Below are 26,701 nucleotides of genomic sequence, written 5' to 3' on the forward strand. Positions count from 1 at the left end.
TATTACAATGTATTCCAAGATAAGGTGTTATGTATAGTATAGCAACTAACTAATAAGCAATAACCAGGAGTAAATATTCAAGCTAAGTGTGGGACTTTTTGAGAGAAATTGTAGTAACTTAGTAAATTAAAGATACACCATGTTTGTGGATAAGAAGTCTCATAGAAATATACTTTCTCCCAAAACTGTTATCTAAATTCAGTGATGTTCTGTTTTAAGCTATAAAGAGAATTTGAAGAACATATAAAGTTATTCTAAACTTCATGTGGAAGACAATACACTTTAAAGACAGAAAAGAGCACATGGATTTTGCCCTATCAGCTAAAATGGTGATATAATGCAATGATACTTAATTGAATAATCAAATAAGTTAATATTTCAAAATAAGACATGGGTCCATACATTAATAGAAATGTTTAATGGTAGCACTATCACTGTAGCTCAGTGAATAAAGTATCAACCATTCATATGGACAATTGATTATCCGTTTAAAATATAAAGTAAAATGACTCTCTGTCTCAAATAATACACAACCTATGTGTGAAAAGTATACTTTAAGCATCATAGAAGAAAATATAAGTGAGTAACTTTATGATGTAAAGTTAAAAGTTGAATTTCTTAAACAGAGCACAGAGGCACAACTAATAAAGAAACAATTTGGTTACAAAATGAAAATTTCTGTTCATCTAATATCTAGTTTAAAAATTAAAACAAAATGTTTCCTACTACTGGAAAATTATATTTTCAATTCATATAAGTAATAAATGATTAATATTTAATTTAAAGAACCTACTATAAATCTATAAAAGGTAAAAACAGTAGAAACGTCAGCAAAGGATATATCAAGCAATTCTATAGAAAGAGAAATACATATGAAATTTTAAAAAGTGTGAAAAAATTCTCAACTTTCCTAGTAATCAGAGATGTGCAAGTAAAAACTTTGGTGAAATGCATTTAATATATATAGGAGATAAAAATTAAAAGCCTGAAAATATCAGAAATCAGCAAGAAAATGAAGCAAGTGATAACATTCCTGTACTGTGACTGTACTTATTATAAATAGTTACTGTTGGGGTCCTTTAATGGACCAGAACTTGGCGTCCGTAGTTAACAATAAGAAAGTGAAAGAGAGAAAGAGAGAGAGAAAGAAAGAAAAAGACACGGGGACCCAAGCTCTGATGGAGCAAGTGTGCTTTATTAGCAGAAATGCAGGCTTATTTATCTTTAGTAAGATGATTACTCAGCTGTTATCCAGGATGAAATTTTATCAATAGCCACAATATGGATAGTCTAATACATACAAGGTCCCTGACACTGAAAAGAGTTACTGCATGTCTCATCTTATGACCTCAGTCCTGAGAACTGCGTGCAGCTCTACTCATTCTCAGAATAGGAACTGATAAGGAACAGAGAATCCTTGAGAAATAGAAAACAGTATGCAGGAATCCTCCTGTTAAATGTTCCCTGACAAGATACAACTAGTTTTGATTTTAAAAATATACTTTTCTAATTAGTCAGGAATGTAGTCTTATATACATATATATTCAAAAAGAAGCTTATATACACGCTTCATACAATCATATTTTATAGTGATGGGATCCCATACAATAGAGAACTGCAGCCATATTAACCTAATTGAATCTCACAAAAATAATTCTTTGAGAATAAAAGGGAAATGCAGTGTAACACATACATGTCACTTATGTAAAGGTAATAAGAATGCAAAATAGTATTATATATTGTTTATAGATACATATAAACCACTTACAAAAACACAGAAATACTTGTAAACATTAAATACTAATAGTAAATTAAGTATAGTCATTTTTTTCTGAAGAGTTCTTGAGGGACAAAAAGTACAATTATATGTGATCATACATCTGGCAATATTTTTACTCTTTTACTCCTACAGCAATATAAATAGGGAAAGTCAAATCACAGATGGTGAGTTTTGGATTAAGAAGCCACACATTTTAATAACTCAGTTTCGGCTTTATACATTGAATTAGAGGCAAGTGTGTGGCAAAAATCCAAAATCAACTAGACCAAGGAGGAGTAGTAAAAAGACAGTAAAACAAAGACTAAGTTGGTACAGATTAATCAGTTGCATAAATGTGATGCCCTGGGCAATCTGAGAATCTTTACAATATAAATAATAGATATATATGTTATTTAGGTTGGAGCAGATATCTGTGGGTTTGTGGCTGAGACCACAGAAGAGCTTTGCAGAAGGTGGATGCAACTTGGAGCTTTTTATCCATATGCCAGAAACCATAACGCTGATGGATATGAGGTGAATGCCTCTTGTTCTCCAGGTTTCAAAATAAAACATAATCCTATTTTTAGCAATGTACTTAAATGTATATATGTAGAGATCTGGTCTGAAAGTTTGTGGTATAATTCGCAAAGAAGAGTTGGAACTCTTCTTCACAAGGTCTGTATTTTGTATATAAAAATATGATCAAATAAGGAAATCATGACAGTATTGCAGAAATATTTTAAGCCTAACACATATACACATGTGTAAAATTACAATATCTTAAGTTAATGACAAAGCTTTTTGAGTCTGATTTCTTACATTCTAATAATAAGTTCCAGGTAACTTTTCTTTCATAAAAATAGAATATATTCTTAAGGATTTATAATTTTTTCTTTTATTAAAGATATACAAGAAATTAAAGACACTTGCAAAGTAGTTTGGGTCCATAATTTTTCTTTAGTAAGTAAAATTGTAATGACAGGTGGGGAAAAATTTAAAACTAGCACTTTGTAAACATGCATCTGAACTGGTGGGAGGTTAATCTACAAACCCTGAGCTATGGGCTCTCATAGGCATATTTCTTAGAGGGAATGAGAAAATTAGGTGAAAGCATTAAGTCAATTAAGTGCAAACTGGTTAAGAAATTATTCACTGTACACACAATGGGGCATAATTCTCTTTGAGAAGAAAGACAGCCACTCAGAGCTCCGCCTGGAAGAAAGCATGACAATACAGAAGTAAAAGGTATAAACTTGATAGTTGTTATTTCCTAATCCACCTAAGTGATGCTTCAATAAATTTGTGTTCTTGGGAGATCCTCATGTGAATTAAATTATATTTGTGTTCATGTATGTCCTCCAAAAAACAGATGCCAACACAGAGTTAGAAACATTAGCAATTTATTGATGAAATACTTGTGGTGGATAAAGGAGAAGAAGAAGGAGAAAGTGGAGAGAGCCTTCAGATCACAATTCAGGCCTAAATCTGATGCAGATGAAGGCAAAGAAGGAGGTTTGATAAACAGTTATATTCTACAGCCCAGTTCAAATGAAATTTTGGCTCATCCAATAGGGAGTCCTCAAGGCAAAGTTGACCACTGGAAAAGACCTGTATCTCCTTGGCATAGGTCCTATATATCCCACCAAGCTCATTGATTTCCAGGGAGCAGCCAAAGGAAACTGTGGCTTTGGCGTAAACATGATGGTGTATCCAGGGAGGCAGTAGCTGGTTTCAGGAAATCTAAGCAGGTTTGCTTACATCATTATAGCTTGGCTTAGTCAACTAAACCAGCTTGGGCTCAGCAAGAAGGCTGTCCTTCTTGCTGGTTGCAAGCCTACAGACTGACCAGATGACTTTGTTCTTTGTGTCCCTTGGTTTCCAGAGTGAGCTTATTGTTCTAATAGCAGTGACAAGGTGCAAGGCAGCAAATCCTTTGGCAATCCAAGCACGGTTCAAGCCCTTACTTGCAAGTGTCACGTGTCCTAAGGTTACTTTAGTCGGAGTATATCATGTAGCTGAACACAAAGTCAAATAGTGGGGAAATACATTCCACTGTTAGAGGTAGATACTAACAAGATTTATATAACAGAAATTGTGGGTACAAGGAGGCATGAAAATTGGGACCAATAATTCAATCTACTGCAAATAATAGAAATGAAGAATACTTTGTTAAAATATGTTTTATCTTCTCCAAGTATGTATATTCAAAAGGGAAATGTCTGCTTTAAAATAAAGTTTAATTAATATATATATCCAAATGAAAACATAAAAACTAGAAATGATGAAATAGGAGTCATCTCAACTATCTATAAGCATGCTAAAAAGTACACATTTTGGTTTTCAAAAATAGATCAAATGCTTATGTTTTCATTTTTATTCATATTTTAAATTTCTTATTTCAATTTCTCTGTTTATCCCACAGCATCAGGATCCAGCGCATTTTGGACAGGATTCTCTTTTGGTTAAGTCATCAAAACACTATTTGAATATCCGCTATGCCTTGTTACCTTTCCTTTATACTCTATTTTATAAAGCCCATATGTTTGGAGAAACAGTAGCAAGGCCTTTTCTTCATGAGTGAGTATCATGTTCAAGAATTTCAGCATTTCAAATTATATTCAGACAAATCATGTGGATTTCTGATGCTTTTCTTGACATTTATGTAAATTATTTGGTGAAATGTGAAATGATAGTAAAAATAATTAATTTGGTGAAATGGACAAGTTCAATCTAGAAATGTGATAATTATATAAAACTTAAAAGGAAAGAAATATGGTAGAATATATTGGAGTAAGTATATCAGTAAGTAATATAGAATATTAAAACACATATTAAATATTACATGTATTAAATATTTAATATAATTTATTAAACATTAAATATCATTACTTAAGCAAATATTAACAGCATAATCATATATATTGTGAAAATTATCTAAATATAAATAACATATAGTATAGTTGTAAAACAATAAATTGTGCTTGTCTTTGTATTTCTTGACCAAAACAAGGTCGTTCCTCAAGAAATGACTAAAGATCCCTTCAAGTCCAAGTCAAATTGAAGTTTATAAGGAAAAAGTATAAAAAGGAGAAAAGTAGAATATGAAGGATTTCTGATAGTTCATGAACCTATTTTACAGGAAAAAATGAATTAAACAGAATAGTTGTTTATTATACTTTTTATTTTTATAGTTGTTTATTTATCATATATTATAGATTATGTTTTTGAGTCCCAAATGAAGTAATTTCCTCTCTCCCACCTTTCTTTACTTTCTCCTTTCCTTTCTATGTTTCTTTTTCTTGAGTGTCAGGTGTACCATAAGGATGCATTAATAATTATAGATTCAAAATTTACATATTAAGTCAGGTTTGACTTTATAAAGTCAACTTTACATATCAAGCAAAATTAAAGACAATGATTATTTCCAGGGAATAACTTAAAAGATAATAAATTGAAGTATTTGGATTAACATTTTTTATCTTTATATTGTAAACACTGTCATTGTTCTTAGGTTTTATGAAGATACTAATAGCTGGATTGAGGATACTCAGTTCTTATGGGGCCCCTCATTACTTATAACCCCTGTATTGAAACAGGTAGGATACAATTTTAATAAATTTTAAAGGGAATTTTGTGTAATCAAATCCACACTAAATTACAAAACATTTGGGTAATAAATGTTACTCAGTAGAATGCTTCAAACTGATAAGTGTTTAATTAAATTCTAAAACATAGAAGAAATTCTGAAAAGTTTCAAGTATATTATGTAGATTTATGCTTTTCAAGTATATAATATGTACTGGGGAGCAGAAATTGTGTACAATTAGTATTCTTCCACAAAAGAAAGCTGTATTTATGAAACATATCAAATCTTATAATAGTAACAAATAACTGTCATTCATGTCATAGACATTGAAATTTTGCTATCCTGTAAATAAAAGAGAACTTGAAAGCCAATAGATTATATGAAAATGTTGAAAAAATGGTGGAATGAAATATGTGGATTTTGCCTATTACTTAAAAGTTGGTATGTCATGGAAATATAGAGAAATGAATGTGTTCACACTCACACTTACCATGCATATGATAATGATACAAATATATGCATCCATTTGTTTAGTTGCCACTTAAATTTATTTCATCTTTGCTTATGGAATATTGTGTATTATGAAAGTATCTAAAATTATTAAAATAGCCTTTTGTGATATATAGAAAATATTGTAGTGTAACATACAAAGGAAGCTTTTCACTTCACTATGAAAATCTGACATTTGATGTGACTCTCTTCTGTTACATATTGAAGTAAAATATATGTATCTACATACAAATTATTGTTGTTTAGTTGCTAAGTTGTGTCTGACTTTGCAACCCCGTAGAATCTATAGCCCACCAGGCTTCTCTGTCCATGGGATTTTCCAGGCAAGAATATTGGAATGGGTTGCCATTTCCTTCTCCACATACAAATTATCTTGCTTTATTTTAGGGTGCAGAAACAGTGAGTGCATACATCCCTGATGCTACTTGGTATGACTTTGAAACTGTAAGTAAACGTAATATAATAATAGATCAAAAGTATATATTGTCCAACAGCTATACATGGGAACTTAACAATATTTCTGTTATTATTCTAAAAAATAACAATTTCAGATTTTAATAGTGCATAAAAGTCTGCACAGGTATACATTTTCTTACATGTGAGCAGGTATATGTCCCATTGCACATGATTAATATGAAGTATATTCTTCAGTGTAAAGACTTATCCATCTTAAATTGTGGAAATAAAAGGTCAAGAGTAGCTTTAAGAAGAATTGGTAACTTATTTTAATAGTTTTCCTATTTTACATATTCTTCCAGAAAAATTGTGTATTTTAAAGGAAAGTATTTTGCAATGCACTTATATTTGCTAAGCAGACCCTTTATATTTTATAAGAAAGATTTTTTTTTCAGTCCTTTCAAGAGACCTGGTTAACTTTAACCAAAAACAAAGAATAAAAATAGGACTAATTAAGAATATTGTTAAGTATTGTAGAAAGGAAATGGATTTCTCTATGGTGATTTTTTTGTAAAACAATTTATTTTAGCAAAATTTCTTCAGTAAACTGAAGAAGTTTCTTTAAAAGTTAGAAAACAACATGCTACTATTCACTAAAATGACATGAATGGATCATAATAAGAATTATTTCTGTGTAAATTCTATGTGTAATTCTTGTGAAATGGGGTTAAAGTCATTGCAATAATGAAAAAAATCTTTTTATTTTCCAAATATTAGGGTGTAAAAAGGCCATGGAGAAAACAACGTGTTGATATGCAGCTTCCAGGAGACAAAATAGGATTACATCTTAGAGGTGGTTACATTATCCCCTTTCAAGAACCTGCTGTAACTACAACAGCAAGGTAAAATTAAAAGGCATTAATTGAAATCTGAACTATAATATAATATTTAATGTTTCACATATTTATTAAAAATCAATGATTGATATTTAATGCAAAGGATTCTTACATATAACTATCAGTTATAAAAAGAAGAAAGAATCAAATTATGTCTTAATATATTACAACAAACTTCTTAATTTAAAAAAATGAGCATAATTAGATTAGAACTTTATCTCCTGTGTCAAAACTGTACTGACTTATATCTGTAAAGAATATATATAATTAAAATTAATTGCTGATTATTACTAAATAATGAAGTATTAAATGTTATATAATTGATTAAAGTGTCAGTTGTTACCTGTTTGGATTGTCAGTACATAAATGTCAAAATGATTGTTTTCCAGGTAAAATGTTTAAAGTCAATAAATGAGGTAGATATTTCTGTATAGGTAAAGAATGATATAGAAATTAAGTTGTTCAGTAAGAATACATTTTAGAACTATTTCGAAAAAAGGAGGAACTTGAAAATTCTGGTACTTCATCTTGAAAATTCATCCTGGGTATATGGACAGAATGTGTCATATTGCATCTACACATTTCCCCATGTTCTACAACACCTCAGTAGATAGTCACCCTATGTTCCTTACCCTCTGTATTTTCTTCATAGCATTAAGAATATATGGAATTATATTTTTACTTGTTCTTGTATGTAGCATGTCTGTTCTCCTCAACTATATACTCCATGAAGGCAGGGACCCGACTTTTCACCATTTTAGTTCACATACCAATCCGTTCAGTTCAGTCGCTCAGTCTTGCCCGACGCTTTGCGACCCTATGAATCGCAGCATGCCAGGCCTCCCTGTGCATCAACAGCTCCTGGAGTTCACTCAGACTCACATCCATTGAGTCCGTGAAGCCATCCAGCCATCTCATCCTCTGTCGTCCCCTTCTTCTCCTGCCCTCAATCCCTCCCAGCATCAGAGTCTTTTCCAATGAGTCAACTCTTCGCATGAGGTGGCCAAAGTATTGGAGTTTCAGCTTTAGCATCATTCCTTCCAAAGAAATCCCAGGGCTGATCTCCTTCAGAACGGACTGGTTGGATCTCCTTGCAGTCCAAAGGACTCTCAAGAGTTTTCTCCAACACCACAGTTCAAAAGCATCAATTCTGCCGCGCTCACATACCAATAGTGTTACCCTACTATGGAATGAAAGTGAAGAAAGTGAAAGTTGCTCAGTCGTGTCCGACTCTTTGTGACCCCAAGGACTATACGGTCCGTGGAATTTTCTAGGCCAGAATACTGGAGTGGGTAGCCTTGGGGGATCTTCCCGACCCAGGAATCAAACCGGAGTCTCCTGCACTGCAAGCAGATTCTTTACCAAGGGAGCTATCAGGGAAGCCCTACTATGGGATAAGCTCTTTCCCTAGATATTTGTTGAAGGAACAAATTTATGAGTGAATGAATTAAACTAGTTAGTCATGTAATTAGATTTGTTTCCTAGAATTATTTTCATATTGTCAATGTTTCATGATTATGTTCTTAAAATCATTAGGTATACTCTAGAGATGTATCAAATAAGAGAAACATACACTCTGATGGGTGCATGCTGGAAAGAATATATTCTGTATAGAGCAGTTACTTGGACTATACAGCCTCATTTTAAGTTTAGAAACCAATGGTAATATACAACTAAAAAAAATATTAACCACATTTCATTTCACATGGTATAATTAGCTTCATTTGTATGATTATTAAGAGATTCTACTTGGCATTTAAAAGTTTATTTTATAGTTTTTTTTATCATTTTGTAACCTTGATGCATTGCAATGCAGGGTTAATATATTTGTGGCAAATACATGTTGAATATGGTATTTTATAAGATATATTTAATTTTATTGTTTGAATTGAAATATTATTTTACTGTTTCAATTTTGATGATGGTGTCTTAGCCTCCAAGAAGTTCCATACTATATTTATTGTATTTATTTCTTTCATTTATTTTCCAAGTATATAAATTATTTTTCTCATTGAAAAATTATTAATACATATAGACATGAATTTTATTAATATCAATGTTCTTGTGCAGAAATCCTACAAATCCTTATGTTGAAATTGATTTATTTATAGGATATTTCACTATTATAAATTTATTTTTAATTGCAAATACACCCAAACTTACTTAACAGCCGAAAGAACCCTCTAGGACTTATAGTTGCATTAAATGATAATAACACAGCAAAAGGAGACTTTTTCTGGGATGATGGAGAAACTAAAGGTAAGTTTCAAAGTGATATGCTTTAAAATGTTTATTTTGATGATGGGAAGTTTTGCTTTTATTATGGAATTACATTCATTTAAAAATGTTACAAGTTTTAATTTTTAATTTCTGTTTTATTATTTATCTTAAGAGTTTAAGCAACTTTATGTAATTTAGCATTGCTATTTAAATTATGTATATTTAATTACAACATTTAGTTTTATCTCTTGGTTTATTGTAAAAATCTTTGACAAGTGTAGATACCTTTATTTATTAGATTATTGAATAAAAACTAAAATAGTTAATAAGTTCACAGATGTGTAAATTGCATCTTATTTTCAACTATCTTACGTGATTATAGTGGTTAAAACTAATATTTTATTACTGTAAAAGAAAACCAACATTAAAGTTTATTCAATGTAGGAAGGAGGGATAAATTGGTAATTTGAGATTAACAAATACACAATACTATATATAAAATATATAAACAAGGACCTAGTATATAGCACAACAAACTATATTCAGTATCTTTTAATGAACTGTAATGGAAAAGAATCCAAAAAAGAAATATACATATACATATACATATATATATATATATATATATATATGTTTAACTGAATCACTTTACCTGAAGTGTTGTAAATTAACTATACTTCAATAAAAATATTTAGTTAATGTAAAATTATTTGAGATAAGGATTTTACCATATAAATGTCATCATTTATTTGAATTATTAAATGTCTTCTAATTAATTGGCCCAAAAGCTGAGAATTCAGTACACCAAGGGAATAAAAATAGAATCACTTTTTCTAATATTAAATTATGCTATGGAAAATTGACCTGTTTGGATTTACTTAGTCAATTACAACCACTCTCATAAATTTAAGGTGTTTAAATCTCATTTTTTAATAGGCGGCTCTTAGATAATAAGTTTTATATATGTGTGTACCCTGGTGGCTCAGACGGTAAAGCGTCTGCCTACAACATGGGAGACCTGGGTTTGATACCTGGGTCGGGAAGATCCTCTGGAGAAGGAAACGGTGACCCACTCTAATATTCTTGCCTGGAAAATCCCATGGACAGAGGAGCCTGGTAGGCTACAGTCCATGGGGTTGCAAAGAGTTGGACACGACTGAGCTACTAAACTAAATAGCTCAATACCTCACCGATGTTTTATAGTATATGGCCTGCCTGGGTGCTCAGTCATGTCTGACTCTTTTGCAACCCCATGGACTCTAGCCCATGAGGCTCCTCTGTCCATTGGATTTTTGAGGCAAGAATACTGAGTTTCCATTTCCTCCTCCAAGGGATCTTCCCAACCCAGGGGTCGAACCTGCATCTCTTGTGTCTCCTGCATTAGCAGGCAGATTCTTTACCACTGAGCCACTTGGGAAGCCCGTTATAGTATATGAAGCATCCAATATCTTTAACTTAACTCCAAGAAATAGTCTATGTATTGGTGTGTTCTCTTATAATTTGAAAAATATCGAATCTTTGAAAAAATTGTTTTCTTTTTGAAGTCTTACCTGCCTGTGAATATGTAAATTACCACAGTATATCTGCTCGACTAAATGCATTGTCTTCCACTTGTCAGTTGATGGTAACTTCACCTCAACAGGATACCAACAACTTTACAGTTCACTCTTATCTAGGAATCTCTTTTGGTTCCGTCTTGATCTAAATCTTATCAATTCCACCATTGTTATCATCACTACTTTTCATTCTAATTACTGAGATAGCTCCTTAATCATCTATAAGTTGATTGCTCTTGTCAGCTGCCTCTTTTTACATTCTCTTTACCAACTGGCAGATAGAGTAAGCCCTTTAGAAAATGATTCAAATTATCTCTTTATGCTCACCTCTGCTCAAAACCCTCTATCAATTCACCATTACAGTCAGGAGCCATAGTCTTTATAAACATCCAGAGCACTCACCATGTCCTGTAGATTTTACACACACACACATGCACACATGCACTCTCACGCAAACTGTTCCTTACTGCTCTCCATTTTTCATTCTACTTCAGCACATGAGACTTTTCTTTCTTACTCAATGTGTTAGAGTTTAAGCATACTAAGGTGAGCTCTGACCTGAGTATAGATTCCAAACACTATTACATAGAAATTCAGTAAGAGTGGACTTCAGCAGAAACATTAATAAACTGTTCATAATCATCAGGTAAAGAATTTTGTTGAGACAATACCTCTATTGGTAGCATCTGAGACTTGATTTTAAGTTTATTCTTATTTCTCAAATTATTTGTTTCCAAGTTCATTACTTTTTTCCTACTTGCAAAAATTTATTTATGGGTGATTCATGTTGAGGTTTGACAGAAAACAGCAAAATTCTGTAAAGCAATTATCCTTCAATAAAAAATAAATAAATTAAAAACTATATTGATAATTTACTTCATATAGGATGGTTAAAAATATGAAGTTATACTTTAATCAGTCATCTAATATGAAGACTATATACTTAAATGTGTTGAAAAGTTAAAATCAGAATTTTCTGAATAATCAGTCAAATATGTAAACAGCAAAATAACCTTCAATTCAGATTCTGATTTTAATTTTATTCCCTAGGATTAAAATTTTAAGTAAATTAATGTTACTCAAAGTAGTCTATATAAATCCTAGGATTCTCCTTGTATTTTCCACTCTATTTTCTCCCAAATATTTTAGTTATAATCTATGGTCTCCTGTTAAAGAAACATGTTGATAAAAATGCTATGTTTCATATATGATGCATAAAATAATTATTTTCTTCCATTTTTCTCATTAAAGTGTACATGAATCTTTACTATGTCTCCACATTCAGTCCTTCAGATAATGAAAAAAAACAAATTGAAAGATGCAAAACAATATTGTGGTGTCCCACGTCTTCCCATGATAAACTTCTTGTTACACAGTTTATTAGAGATAAAATATCATTCTAAACAATAGTTATAATTGTATATATTTTACTACAAGTTTGCATTCTCTGAATTTCTAGAACTATTTTAGCGGTCTGAAAAATCAAACTGGGCAAAGATGCATTTATTAACTTTACTTCCTGGGAAAATAAACTACTAAAGTTATTTTATTTAAAGATAATTAAAAGTTTAATGAAAATAATTTATTTAATTTGCTTAATAAATAATACTTATTTTTTAAAAATGTCCTGTGTTGTCTAACTGTAATAATAAAATAAAAATATGGCATTATTTTGATCTGATAACTTATTTTTCCCTCATTACAGATACCATCCAAAAGGGAAACTACATTTTATATACATTTTCAGTTTCTAACGTAAGCGTTCTCCTTGGACACATAGTTAAATATAATAGTTTGTTAATGTCTAGATTGTGCCTTTTCTTGGAAAGATGCATTTCTCTCCAAAGATCAATGGAATGACATGGAATAAATTGTTTAATTTAAATCATTAAATTGTATATGAATTACCTTAAATTTTTATGTTTCAATATAATAGTATATTCCAATGTAATAGATGAGTTTCTGATGATGAAGTTTATACACAAAATCATAAGACTTCTTGAAGCACTAAGTCTTGTTTAAGCAGATCTTAGGAAAATAATCTCAGCATATTTGACAATGTTTTAATATACCAATCATAGCAGTGACTGTCATGGATTTGGGGTGAAAATGAAAATGCTTTGCATAAGGTTAAATTTTGAATAATTAGTAGCAGTGCTTCTAGTAGAAGTTAGATTTCTTCATATATTCTTTTTTGTTAAAGCTAAGTTATTCTTCACCAACATCAGGGCTAGAATGAGAAGTGATATGAATGATTTGCATCATGCATATTTTATCTCTGAAAATAATTTTATGCAATATATACAAAAAATTTTAAAGAGTCGCTAATAAGTATATTTATATAGGATACTTGAACGTGAAGAGCTGTTGAGAATGTAAAGATAGATGATTGGTTATTTTCTTATCATATATATAATTAAATACTAAGTTATTAATGATATCAGTGTAAATGAATTCTAAATCATGTGAGATTCAAAATATTTTCTTAGAATTTTATCTAATTCTTATGCTCTTTGGTTCAGAGTTTTTCACTTAGCAATTTTCATAAAAATGTGTGTTGGTTAATTGTCTTTATTTAGTAAATAAACTATAATTTATATATATTTAGAACTATAAGATTTAATCTGCTTGTTATAAATACACTTGTATTGTTATTTCTGATTTGCATCCAGTGACCATCTACTTGATATATATATTTTTTCAGAACAAGCTAGATATCATATGTATGCATTCATCGTACCCAGAGGGAACTGCTTTAGCATTTGAGACTGTAAAAGTCCTTGGGTTGATAGACACTGTTACAGAAGTTTCAGTGATAGAAGACAATCAACCACTGAGAGCTCACTACAATTTCAGTTATGATGCTTCCAACCAGGTAAATACAATCTCTTAAAATATTTTAATGCCATATTCTGTCATTTTTAACATATAATCATTCAGGCTCATGGTTTTATGAATTTTTTATTCATTACATTTCTAGTTTTATTTTCCTTTTGCTTGCAATATCCCATTTTAGTCGTTTCAATTTATATTGAGATATCAACCATAAGGTGAATTCATACTACTCCTTCTCTATTCAATTTTTTCTTTGATATCACTTATCTCTGCCTTCCTAATATGTTTTTTTATTCCATTTCTCTAATTTACCTACTGCATACAGTAAAAATAGTAATTTTTTTAACTTCTCATTTAAGACTCCTTAAGTTATTGATTGAATTCATTTCTTCAGTTTTCCCCACTTCTCCTTTCATGAGTGCTCTTTGTCCTCAACATATCTTGTATCAATATTATTTTTCAAATTTTTGTTAACACTCTTCCCTTCTAGTGGTCCCTTTCTTATCCTGATTCTTTACTCCTTTGACAAATGTACTAGAGAGGGAAAAGAAGTAGCAGAACTGGGTTCAATTCCAGCCCTGCAGTTTGTTCATTTAAACCATAGATTAATATCTCAGCTTCCTCATATGTAAAATGAAATATTTAATCATAATGTTGCTTAACTATGTTATATAAAATAATTTAAAACATAGAAGTGATTTTTATTGGCATTTAATTTCCTACCATTTCTATAATCCTAATTATTAATAATGTTAGCATAAATTCTAAATTAAGATATAGAATATGATTTTGGAGTGCTTTTGTCTGGCTCCTAAGCCCTCTAGCCCAGAGTTTTCCATGTAGGAATTTACATAAAATATGTATTGGTTAATTGTTTTTTTATTTAGTAAATGTACTATAAAATAAATATTCTTGTGACTATAAGAACTCATCAGTATAAATTAAACAATGCAGACTTATTGAAAATTTTATGAGTCTAGTAAAGATTATATGGGGGCACAATACAAAATCATTTTATTATATGGTTTTTACAATTCCAGTTCATATTTATTTCTAGCTTTATGCTAATGTAGAGATTTATGAGATCTTGGTGACTCAGCAGTAAAGAATACCCCTGCCAGTGCAGGGAAGAGGGGTTTGATTCTTGGGTTGGGAAGTTTCCCTGTGGAAGGAAATGGTAACCCACTCTAGTATTCTTGCCTGGGAAATCCCATGGATAGAGGAGCCAGGCAGGCTATAGCCCATGAAGTCACAAAAGAGTCGGACATTATTCAGCATTTAAACAACAAGAAAGATTTACAAAGACATTTGGAGGTACATCTTTCTAATTCTTCTGAGCTTGGACTGATCTTTGTATGACTTTTTATTTCTAAATTAGAGCTATGAAGGATAAAAAAAGAAACTGTACAGATGAAATTGTGATAAATTTCGTCACTGTCATAAACAATAACCAAACAAAAATTTGAAATATTGTAACAATGAAAATACATTCATTGGGTTCTCAAGGCAAGATGTTGAAATGGTTTGCCATTCCCTTTTCCAGTACACCATATTTTATCAGAACATTGTACAGGAGGCAGTGATCAAAACCATCCCCAATAAAAAGAAATTCAAAAAGGCAAAATGGTTGTCTGAGGAGGTCTTACAAATAGCTGAAAGAAGTTAAAGGCAAAGAAGAAAAGCATTTCATGCAAAGATGGGCACAATAAAGGACAGAAACGGTATGGAGGTAACAGAGCAGAAGACATTAAGAAAAGGTGGCAAGAATACACAGAAGAACAATACAAATAAGTTCTTAATGACCTAGATAAGATCAATGCTGTGTTCATCCATCTGGAGCCAAACATCCTGGAATGAGAAGTCAAACGGGCCTTAGGAAGCATCACTAGGAAAAAGCTAGTGGAGGTGATGAAATTCCAGCTGATCTATTTCAAATCTTAAAAGATAATGCTGTGAAAGTCCTGCACTCAATATGCCAGAAAATTTGGAAAACTCAGCAGTGGCCACAGGACTGGAAAAGGTCAATTATCATTCCAATCCAGAAGAAGGGTAATGGCAAAGAACGTTCGAACTACAATCCTCCATGCTGCACTTCAACAGCACATGACCAGAGAATTACCAGATGTACAGACTGGATTTAGAAAAGGCAGAGGAATCAGAGATCAAATTGCCAACATCCATTGGATCAAGGAAAAAGCAAGAGAATTCTAGAAAAACATCTACTTTTGCTTCATTCACTACAGTAAAGCCTTTGTGTGGATCACAAGCTGTGGGAAGTTCTTCAAGAGATGGGAATACCAGACCATCTTACCTGCCTCCTGAGAAATCTGTATGAAGGTCAAGAAGCAGCTGTTAGAATCAAACTGGAACAACAGACTGATTCAAAATATGGAAAGGAGTGCATCAAGGTTGTATATTGTCACCCTGCTTATTTAACTTATATGAAGAGTACATCATGTGAAATGCCAAGCTGGATGAATCATAAGCTGGAATCAAGATTGAAAAATGAAATATCAATAAATATATGCAGTTAACACCACCCTTATGGCAGAAAGTGAAGAAGAACTAAAGAGCTTCTTAATGAAGATGAAAGAGGAGAGTGAAAAAGTTGGCTTAAAACTCAACATTCAAAAAACTAAGATCATGGCATCTGGTCCTGTCACTTCAAGGCATATAGATGGAGAAACAATGGAAACAGTGACAGACTTTATTTTCTTGGTTCCAAAATCATGCTGGCAGTGACTACAGCCATGAAATCAAAGATGCTGCTCCTTGGAAGAAAAGCTATGACGAAGCTAGACAGCATATTAAGAAGAAAAGACTTTACTTTGCCAACAAAAGTCTATGTAGTCAAAGCTATTATTTTTCCAGTAGTCATGTATGGATGTGAGAGTTGGGTCATAAAGAAAACTGAGTGTTGAAGAATTGTTGTTTTTGAACTGTGGTATTGGGAGAGACTCTTGAGAGTCCCTTGGACTGCAAGGAGATCCAACCAGTCAATCCTAAAGGAAATCAACGCTGAATATTCATTGGAAGCACTGATGCTGAATCTGAACTTCCAATACTTTGGCTACTTGATACAAAGAGCTGACTCATTAGAAAAGACCTTATGCTGGGAAAGGTAAAAGGCAGGAGAAGTGGATGACAAGGAATGAGATAGTTGGTGGCTTACAGACTCAAAAGACATGAGTGTGAGCAAGCTCCAGGAGATGGTGAAGGACAGGGAAGTCTGGTGTGCAGTAGTCCATGGGGTCCATAAGACTGGGACATGAGTGAATGACTGAACAGCAACAACAACAACAATGAAAGTAATAGTGTATGGAATATTTGGAGTATACAGTGTACACACCAATACACTATTAAATATATATGTATCAGTTCAGTTCAGTTCAGTTGCTCAGTCGTGTCTGACTCTGTGACCCCATGAGTCACAGCACGCCAGGCCTCTCTGTCCATCACCAACTCCCGGAGTTCACTCAAGCTCATGTCCATCGAGTCGGTGATTCTATCCAGCCATCTCTTCCTCTGTTGCCCTCTTTTCCTCCTGCTCTCAATCCCTCCCAGCATCAGAGTCTTTTCTGGTGACTCAACTCTTCATGTGAGGTGGCCAAAGTACTGGAATTTCAGCTTTAGCATCATATATTCCAAAGTTCACCCAGGGCTGATCTCCTTTAGGATAATGAAAGGGGAAAGGGTCGGTAGGTGCCCAATATAATACTGGAGATCAGTGGAGAAATAACTCCAGAGAGAATGAAGGCATGGAGCCAAAGCAAAAACAATACCCAGCTGTGGATGTGACTGGTGATAGAAACAATGTCAGGTCCATGAATCAAGGCAAATTGGAAGTGGTCAAACAGGAGATGGCAAGAGTAAATGTCAACATTCTAGGAATAAGCAAACTAAAATGGACTGGAATAGGTTAATTTAATTCAGATGAACATTATATTTACTACTGTAGGCAGGAATCCCTTAGAAGAAATGGAGTAACCATCATTGTCAACAAAAAAGAGTCCGAAATGCAGTACTTGGATGCAATCTCAAAAATGATAGAATGATCTCTGTTCGTTTCCAAGGCAAACCATTCAATATCATGGTAATCCAAGCCTATGCCCCAACCAGTAACGCTGAAGAAGCTGAAGTTGAATGGTTCTATGAGGACCTACAAGACCTTTTAGAAGTAACACCCAAAACAGATATCCTTTTCATTATAGGGGACTGGAATGCAAAAGTTGGAAGTAAAGAAACACCTGGGGTAACAGGCAAATTTGACCTTGGAATACAGAATGAAGCAGGCCAAAGGCTAATAGAGTTTTGTCAAGAGAATGTATTGGTCATAGCAAACACCCTCTTCCAACAACACAAGAGAAGACTACACATGGACATCACCAGATGGTCAACATCGAAATCAGATTGATTATATTCTTTGACGCCAAAGATGGAGAAGCTCTATACAGTCAGCAAAAACAAGACCAGGAGCTGACTGTGGCTCAGGTCAGAAACTCCTTATTGCCGATTCAGACTTAAATTGAAGAAAGTGGGGAAAACCATTAGACCATTCAGGCATGACCTAAATCAAATTCCTTATGATTATACAGTGGAAGTGAGAAATAGATTTAAGGGACTGGATCTGATAGACAGAGTGCCTGATGAACTATGGACGGAGGTTTGTGACATTGTACAGGATACAGGGAGCAAGACCATCCCCATGGAAAAGAAATGGAAAAAAGCAAAATGGCTGTCTGGGGAGGCCTTACAAATAGCTGTGAAAAGAAGAGAAGTGAAAAGCAAAGGAGAAAAGGAAAGATATAAGCATCTGAATGCAGAGTTTCAAAGAATAGCAAGGAGAGATAGGAAAGTCTTTCTCAGCCATCAGTGCAAAGAAATGGAGGAAAAGAGCAGAATGGGAAAGACTAGAGATCTCTTCAAGAAAATTAGAGATATCAAGGGAACATTTCATGCCAAGATGGGCCCGATAAAGGACAGAAATGGTATGGACCTAAAGGAAGCAGAAGATATTAAGAAAAGGTGGCAAGAATACACAGAAGAATTGTACAAAAAAGAGCTTCATGACCTAGGTAATCATGATGGTGTGACACTCACCTAGAGCCAGACATCCTGGAATGTGAAGTCAAGTGGTCCTTAGAAAGCACCACTACAAACAAAGCTAGCAGAGGTGATGGAATTCCAGTTGAGCTGTTTCAAATCCTGAAAGATGATGCTGGGAAAGTGCTGCACTCAATATGCCAGCAAATTTGGAAAACTCAGCAGTGGCCACAGGATTGGAAAAGGTTAATTTTCATTCCAATCCCAAAGAAAGGCAATTGCCAAAGAATGCTCAAACTACCGCATAGTTGCATCCATCTCACATGCTAGTAAAGTAATGCTCAAAATTCTCCAAGCCAGGCTTCAGGAGTACATGAACCGTGAACCTCCAGATGTTCAAGCTGGTTTTAGAAAAGGCAGAGGAACCAGAAATCTAATTTCCAACATCCTCTGGATCATCAAAAAAGAGAGTTCCAGAAAAACTTCTATTTCTGCTTTATTGACTATGCCAAAGACTTTGACTGTGTGGACCACAATAAATTGTGGAAAATTCTGAAAGAGATGTGAATACCAGACCACCTGACCTGCCTCTTGAGAAATCTGTATGCAGGACAGGAAGCAACAGTTAGAAGTGGACATGGAACAACAGACTGGTTCCAAATAGGAAAAGGAGTACGTCAAGGCTGTATACTGTCACCCTGCTTATTTAACTTATATGCAGAGTACATCATGAGAAATGCTGGGCTGGAAGAAGCATAAGCTGAAATCAAGATTGCCAGGAGAAATATCAATAACCTCAGATATGCAGATGATGCCACCCTTATGGCAGAAAGTGAAGAGGAACCAAAAAGCCTCTTGATGAAAGTGAAAGTGGAGAGTAAAAAGGTTGGATTAAAGCCCACATTCAGAAAACGAAGATCATGGCCTCTGGTCCCATCACTTCATGGGAAATAGATGGGGAAACAGTGGAAACAGTGTCAGACTTTATATTTTGGGGCTCCAAAATCACTGCAGATGGTGACTGCAGCCATGAAATTAAAAGACGCTTCCACCTTGGAAGGAAAGTTATGACCAACCTAGATAGCATATTGAAAAGCAGAGATATTACTTTGCCAACCAAGTTCTGTCTAGTCAAGGCTATGGTTTTTCCAGTGGTCATGTATAGATGTGAGAGTTGGACTTTGAAGAAAGCTGAGTACTGAAGAATTGATGCTTTTGAACTGTGGTGTTGGAGAAAACTCTTGAGAGTCCCTTGGACTGCAAGGAGATCCAACCAGTCCATCCTAAAGGAGATCCATCCTGGGTGTTCATTGGAAAGACTGATGCTAAAGCTGAAACTGCAATAGTTTAGCCACCTGATGCGAAGAGATGACTCATTGGAAAAGGCTCTGATGCTGGAAGGGATTGGGGGCAGGAAGAGAAGGGGACGACAGAGTATGAGATGGCTGGATGGCCTCACAGAGTTGATGGACATGAGTCTGAGTGAACTCCGGGAGTTGGTGATGGACAGGGAGGCGTGGCGTGCTGTGATTCATGGTGTCCCAAAGAGTTGGACACGACTGAGCAACTGAACTTAACTGAACTGTTGCATTATGTATACATATGTATATGTTGTGCATGCTTAGTTGCTATGTTGTGTCCAACTCCTTGCTACCAAATGGACCATAGCCCATCAGGCTACTCTGTCTATGGGGATTCTGCAGGCCAGAATACTGGAATTGGTTGCCATGCCCTCCTCCTTCCCAACTGAGGGTTTCAACTCCTAGTGTCCTGCATTGCAGGTGGATTGTTTACTGAGCCATCAGGAAAGCCCATACATATATTGTATATATGCATGTATGTGTGTGTATGCCTACTAAGTCGCTTCAGTCATGTTCAACTCTTTGAGACCCTATCGACTGTAACCCTCCAGGATCCTCTCTCCATGGGATTCTCCAGGCAAGAATACTGGAGTGGGTTTCTTTTTCCTCCTCCAGGGGATCTTCCCTACCCAGGGGTCGAACCCACATCTCTTATGTCTCCTGAATTGGCAGCCAGTTTCTTAATCAGAAGCACACCTAGAAAGCTCATATGTATATCTATCTATCTATCTATCTATACCTATATATTATTATGTTTGTATATATATGTGTGTGTATACACTTCAATACACTATTATATATATACAGATATATATATATAAATAAAACACTATCCTCTCATTTTTTTTCTTTTTGTGTATTGCCATATTATTTCCTAATTTGTACCTCAAATATTGTTAGCAGTGGATTTGATTCGGGAAGCCTCCAAATCAAGCACAGTGTCAATTTTGTCTTCATTGAAGAAGTTAATATTTATATCATACCTAATATTTGAAGCCCTGTGCCTCAAGCATTGTATGTGTTTTAAATTTCACATATTATTTATCTGTTAATCTTATTTTACAGAGGCAGGAAATTGAAGCTAAAACAAGATAGGTGTTTCCTCAGACTCATGAGCATTTATTGGCAGAATTGAGAAGTAAACACATGTCTGGATTTAAAGATGTTTTTCATCAGTATTCTGTAATTTCTCATAGTTTTCCTGTCTTGAGGTTCTAGCTTTTCCAGTGGCGTGACATGTTTTCTCCTATCTATTCTTTTCTTTTAATATTGCATTAAAATTATTAAGATTTGATTTATAAGAATTGCTGATGGGTTGCTGCATTTTATAAATGTTAACTATTTTTAAATTATCCAATGGTCAGAAATACTCTTCACTATTTTCTTTGTCTTCAAAGATTCTACTAATTTACAATCTGACATTTAACCTTGGAGGAAACTTTACTGTTCAATGGGATCAAACTTTCTTGGAAGTTGAAAAGTTTACTTGTTATCCAGATTCAGACACGGCAACTAAAGAACGCTGTGAAGAACGTGGCTGCTTATGGCAAACGGTAATAAGATTTTTAATTATTCATGAATGGATTTCACATAAGCATTTCAATGTAAACTGTACAGATTAAAATTTTAATTCTACAGTATATAAACTAAATTCATCTAGAGAAGCATTTGGAATTTGAAATTAAACTTCCAATAGGTAATTTATCTTAATTAATTCTCCAAAGACATGGTTTAGTACGCTATGCTAAATGTATGTGTAAATTGTGCTCCAGGTACTTTAGAAATAGTGTAACTTTATTTAATAAAATAGAATTCTATTTGTGGCAAACTGTTAGATGTTGGTTGTGACTGACTAGCTTAGTTCAGTAAGGTATTTTTCCAGTAGGGAGTAGTCTTTCAAAAGCATTGTCTCAAGTTATCGAAACTTCTGAAATTGATTGATAGGTTGTAACTGGTCCACTAAGAGGTGACAATTTCTGCCAGTAATTCTGGTCAAACCTTCAAGAACAATGATGGTCATTAAAAGCAGAAGTTTTTACAGAAGGGTATATGAGAAGAGTACCCTCATGTGCTTATCTAATTTTATGAATTCTGAGCTTTTGGTTACATCATTGGGATTTTTTGGGAAACAACAACAACAACACACATTCATTTCAAGTTCAGTTCAATCACTCAGTCATATCTGACTCTTTGGGACCCCATGAATCGCAGCACCCCAGGCCTCCCAGTCTATCACCAACTCCCGGAGTTTACCCAAACTCATGTCTATTGAGTTAGTGATGCCATCTAACCATCTCATCCTCTGTTGTCCCCTTCTCCTCTGCCTTCAATCTTTCCCAACATCATGGTCTTTTCAAATGAGTCAGTTCTTCTCATCAGGTGACCAAAATATTGGAGTTACAGCTTCAACATCAGTCCTTCCAATGAACACCCAGGACTGATTTCCTTTAGGATGGACTAGTTGGATCTCCTTGCAGTCCAAGGGACTCTCAAGAGTCTTTTCCAACACCACAGTTCAAAAGCATCAATTCTTTGGCACTCAGTATTTTTTATAGTCCAACTCTCACATCCATACATGACTCCTGGGAAAATCATAGACTTGACTAGAGAGAGCTTTGTTGACAAAGTAATGTCTCTGCTTTTTAATATGCTGTCTAGGTTGGTCATGACTTTCCTTCCAAGGAGTAAGGGTCTCTTAATTTCATGGCTGCAGTCTCCATCTGCAGTGATTTTGGAGCCCAAAAATATAAAGTCTGACACTGTTTCCACTGTTTCCCCATCTATCTGCCATAAAGTGATGGGACCAGAGGCTATGATCTTAGTTTTCTGAATGTTGAGTTTTAAGCCAACTTTTCCAATCTCCTCTTTTACTTTCATCAAGAGACTCTTTAATTCTTCACTTTCTGCCATAAGGGTGGTGTCATCTGCATATCTGAGGTTATTGATATTTCTCCCGGCAATCTTGATTCCAGCTTGTGCTTCTTCCAGCCCAGCTTTTCTCATGATGTACTCTGCACATAATTTAAATAAGCAGGGTGACAATATACAGCCTTGATGTACTCCTTTTCCTATTTGGAACCAGTCTGTTGTTCCATGTCCAGTTCTAACTTTTGCTTCTTGACCTGCATACAGGTTTCTCTAGAGGCAGGTCAGGTGGTCTGGTATTCCCATCTCTTCCAGAATAAATTTTTCACAGTTTATTGTGATCCATACAGTCAAAGGCTTTGGCACAGTCAATAAAGCAGAAATAGATGCTTTTCTGGAACTCTCTTGCTTTTTCAATGATCCAACAAATATTGGTAATTTGATCTCTGGTTCCTCCTCCTTTTCTAAAACCAGCTTGAAAATCTGAAAGTTCATGGTTCATGTACTGCTGAAGCCTGGCTTGGAGAATTCTGAGCACTTTACTAGTGTGTGCGTTGAATGCAACTGTGTGGTAATTTGAGCATTCTTTGGCACTGCCTTTCTTTGGGATTGGAATGAAAACTGACCTTTTCCATTCCTGTGGCCACTGCTGAGTTTTCCAAATTTCATGTTACCCACAAATTAAATGCATGTCTTATTACACTGAGAAGAGTCTAGACTCATCTGCCAGCAAGTTCCCAGAAATATCGGTACTTATATGAAGAATACATAAAATACCTGCCCAAAAAGAGATGGCCCTCATTCCTCTTCATTGCTTGGTAAAATTGCATAATCTTTAACATTAGGAAAGTTTCAAAAGAACTGAAGAAAACAAGAGAGAAGGAGAAAAGATTCTGAAATCAATAAAAACAAATATTGAAGTATCATTACAGTTTGCCTACAGTATCTTCTTTTTACTTCATTCAAATCCATATCCATCCTCCATTGAGTTCAGTACATGGTCACTTCTGTTATCAAATTGAATTTAAAGGATGGTACTAAAGCTCTAATAACTTCTAATAAGAAAGTGTGAAAGATTTATTCTTCCCATTACTATTACTCTTCATATTCAACATGTTATAAATTTTTAAGTCAAATAAGTGGAGCTTTAACATTAGAAAGTTATCAAATATAATTTAGAAAATTAATGTTTCTTTAGACCATACTGTTTATTCTTTGATTCATTTAATAAATACTTGAGAGCTACTATGTTCTAGGCACTGTTCTAGGAGAACAAAATAAATGAAACTCTTTTTTCTGTTAGAGATTATATTTCAGTGTGGGAAAACAAACAGATAACTTAAAAAGTTGTTTTAGGGACTTTCCTGGTGGTCCAGTGGTTAAGACATTGTCTTCCAGTGCTGAGGCTGTGGGTTCAATCCCTCTTCAGGGAGTTAAGATCCCACATGCCCTGTAGCCAAAAAACAAAGCATAAAACAGAAAAAAATATTGTAACAAATTCAGTAGACTAAAAATGGTCCACATCAAAAAATATTTTAAACACTTAAAAAATAAAAATTGTCTTCTATGTTAGATAATTATTACAGAGAACAAAAAGCAGAAAAGGAAAAGGGAGGATGTGGGATGCCAGTGGTGTAACTATAATTAGTGTGCACAAAAGGTTTCTTTGAGAAGGTGGCATTTGTTAAAAGAGACAAAGGAAAGAAAGGAAGGAATAATATTCCAGAAAGAAGATAAATCAGTCTGAATTGAATGCAAAGTAAAAATGTACCTGGTGGAGTCTACAAACAGCAAGGAGGCCATCATGTCTGAAACAGAATGAGTGGGAAGAAGAGCAGGAAGAGATAAAATTACAGACATATTGAAACAGATAATGTAGTTCCGTTACTCAGACCACTTTTAGTAATAAGATTTCTACTCCGAGATCGAATTCTACTAGAGAGTTTTGAACAGACAAATAAGTAGATTAAATTTCCATGTTAATGGAACTATAATGGTTTCTGTGTTGAGAATAGACTGTGAGAAAACTAAGACAGGGAGACCAGGAAAGAGGTTACTGCAGTAAAAAAGTAAAATATTGGTAGATTGAGCCAAAGTGGTAATGGTAGAATTAGTAATAAGTGTTTGACTTTGTGGGAAGCTTCCCAGGTGTCTTACTGGTAAAGAGTCCATCTGCCAGTGCAAGAGACCCAGGAGAATCAGGTTCGATTGCTGAGTTAGGAAGATCCCCTGGAGGAGGAAATGGCAGCCCACTCCAGTATTCTGGCTTACAAATCCTGTGGAAATAGGAACCATGTGGGCTACAGTCTATGGGGTCACAAAGAGTCAGACACAACTTAGTGACTAAACACACACACGATTGACATTTGTCCATATTTTTAACCTAAAACTAGAAAATGTTGTTCTTTGATTGGATATGGGATATGAGAGAAAAGAAGAGTAAAATGACTGCAAGTTTTTGGTGTAAACAGCTGAGAAAAAGAGAAAGTATTTAGTAACACACTGTCAAAACTATGGGGAAACAAGCAAGGAGAGGAAGAGTTTTGTTTTGGAAAAATTAAAATTAAGACTTTCAATATAAATCAAAGTGAAGCTTTCCAATTGTGAGATATAAACTAATGAACACACAAGAACTATACAAAAAAGATCTCATGACCTGAATAACTGCGATGGTGTGATCACTCACCTGGAGCCAGACATCTTGGAATGTGAAGTCAAATGGGCTTTAGGAAGCATCACTATGAACAAAGCTAGTGGAGGTAATGGAATTCCAGTTGAGCTATTTCAAATCCTAAAAGATGATGCTGTGAAAGTGCTGCAGTCAGTATGCCAGCAAATCTGGAAAATTCAGCACTGGGCACAGGACTGGAAAAGGTAAGTTTTCATTCCGGTCTCAAAGAAAGGCAATGCCAAAGAACATTCAAACTACTGCACAATTGCCCTCATCTCACATGCTAGCAAAGTAATTCTCAAAATTCTCGAAGACAGGTTTCAGCAGTACTTGAACTGTGCACTTCCATGTGTTCAAGCTGGATTTACAGAAGGCAGAGGAACCAGAAATCAATTTGCCAACATCCTTTGGATCATAGAAAAAGTAAGAGAGTTCCAGAAAAACATCTACTTCTGCTTTATTGATTATGTCAAAATCTTTGACTGAGTGGATCACAACAAACTATATCTGCCTCCTTAGAAATCTGTATGCAGGTCAAGAAGCAACAGTTAGAACAAAACATCGAACAAAAGACTGCTTCCAAACGGGGAAAGGAGTACATCAAGGCTGTATATTGCCACCCTGCTTATTTAACTTACATGCAGAGTACATCGTGTGAAATGCTAGGCTGGATGAAGCACAAGCTGGAAACAAGATTGACCGGAGAAATGTCAATAACCTCAGATATGCAGATGAAACCACCCTCATGGAAGAAAGTGAAGAGGAACTAAAGAGTCTCCTGATGAAAGTGAAAGAGGAGAGTGAAAAAGTTGGCTTAAAGCTCAACATTCAAAAAACTAAGATCATGGCTTCCAGTCCCATTACTCCATGACAAATAGATGGGGAAACTGTGGAAATGGTTGCAGACTTTATTTTCTTGAGCTTCAAAATCACTACAGATGCCTACTGAAGCTATGAAAAAAAAAAAAAAAACAAACTTGCTTCTTAAAAGAAAAGCTATGAC

At 34.3% G+C, this 26,701-nt stretch overlaps 1 protein-coding gene across 3 annotated transcripts in view; it reads left to right on the forward strand.

The window, feature by feature from the left end:
- The window catches only part of SI (sucrase-isomaltase), a 112,927-nt gene that overhangs the window by 36,467 nt on the left and 49,759 nt on the right, over positions 1-26,701 (forward strand). For all 3 annotated transcript variants that reach the window (XM_027958732.2, XM_042234933.1, XM_042234939.2), the window contains 9 exons: positions 2,177-2,293; positions 4,182-4,336; positions 5,271-5,355; positions 6,243-6,299; positions 7,029-7,153; positions 9,318-9,406; positions 12,629-12,678; positions 13,628-13,798; positions 21,560-21,715. In XM_027958732.2, the coding sequence (XP_027814533.2) occupies positions 2,177-2,293; positions 4,182-4,336; positions 5,271-5,355; positions 6,243-6,299; positions 7,029-7,153; positions 9,318-9,406; positions 12,629-12,678; positions 13,628-13,798; positions 21,560-21,715 (1,005 nt within the window). The remainder of the gene's footprint in view (positions 1-2,176; positions 2,294-4,181; positions 4,337-5,270; positions 5,356-6,242; positions 6,300-7,028; positions 7,154-9,317; positions 9,407-12,628; positions 12,679-13,627; positions 13,799-21,559; positions 21,716-26,701) is intronic.

This window comes from Ovis aries, chromosome 1 (genome assembly GCF_016772045.2).
Source record: "Ovis aries strain OAR_USU_Benz2616 breed Rambouillet chromosome 1, ARS-UI_Ramb_v3.0, whole genome shotgun sequence".
Taxonomy (NCBI): Eukaryota; Metazoa; Chordata; class Mammalia; order Artiodactyla; family Bovidae; genus Ovis; species Ovis aries.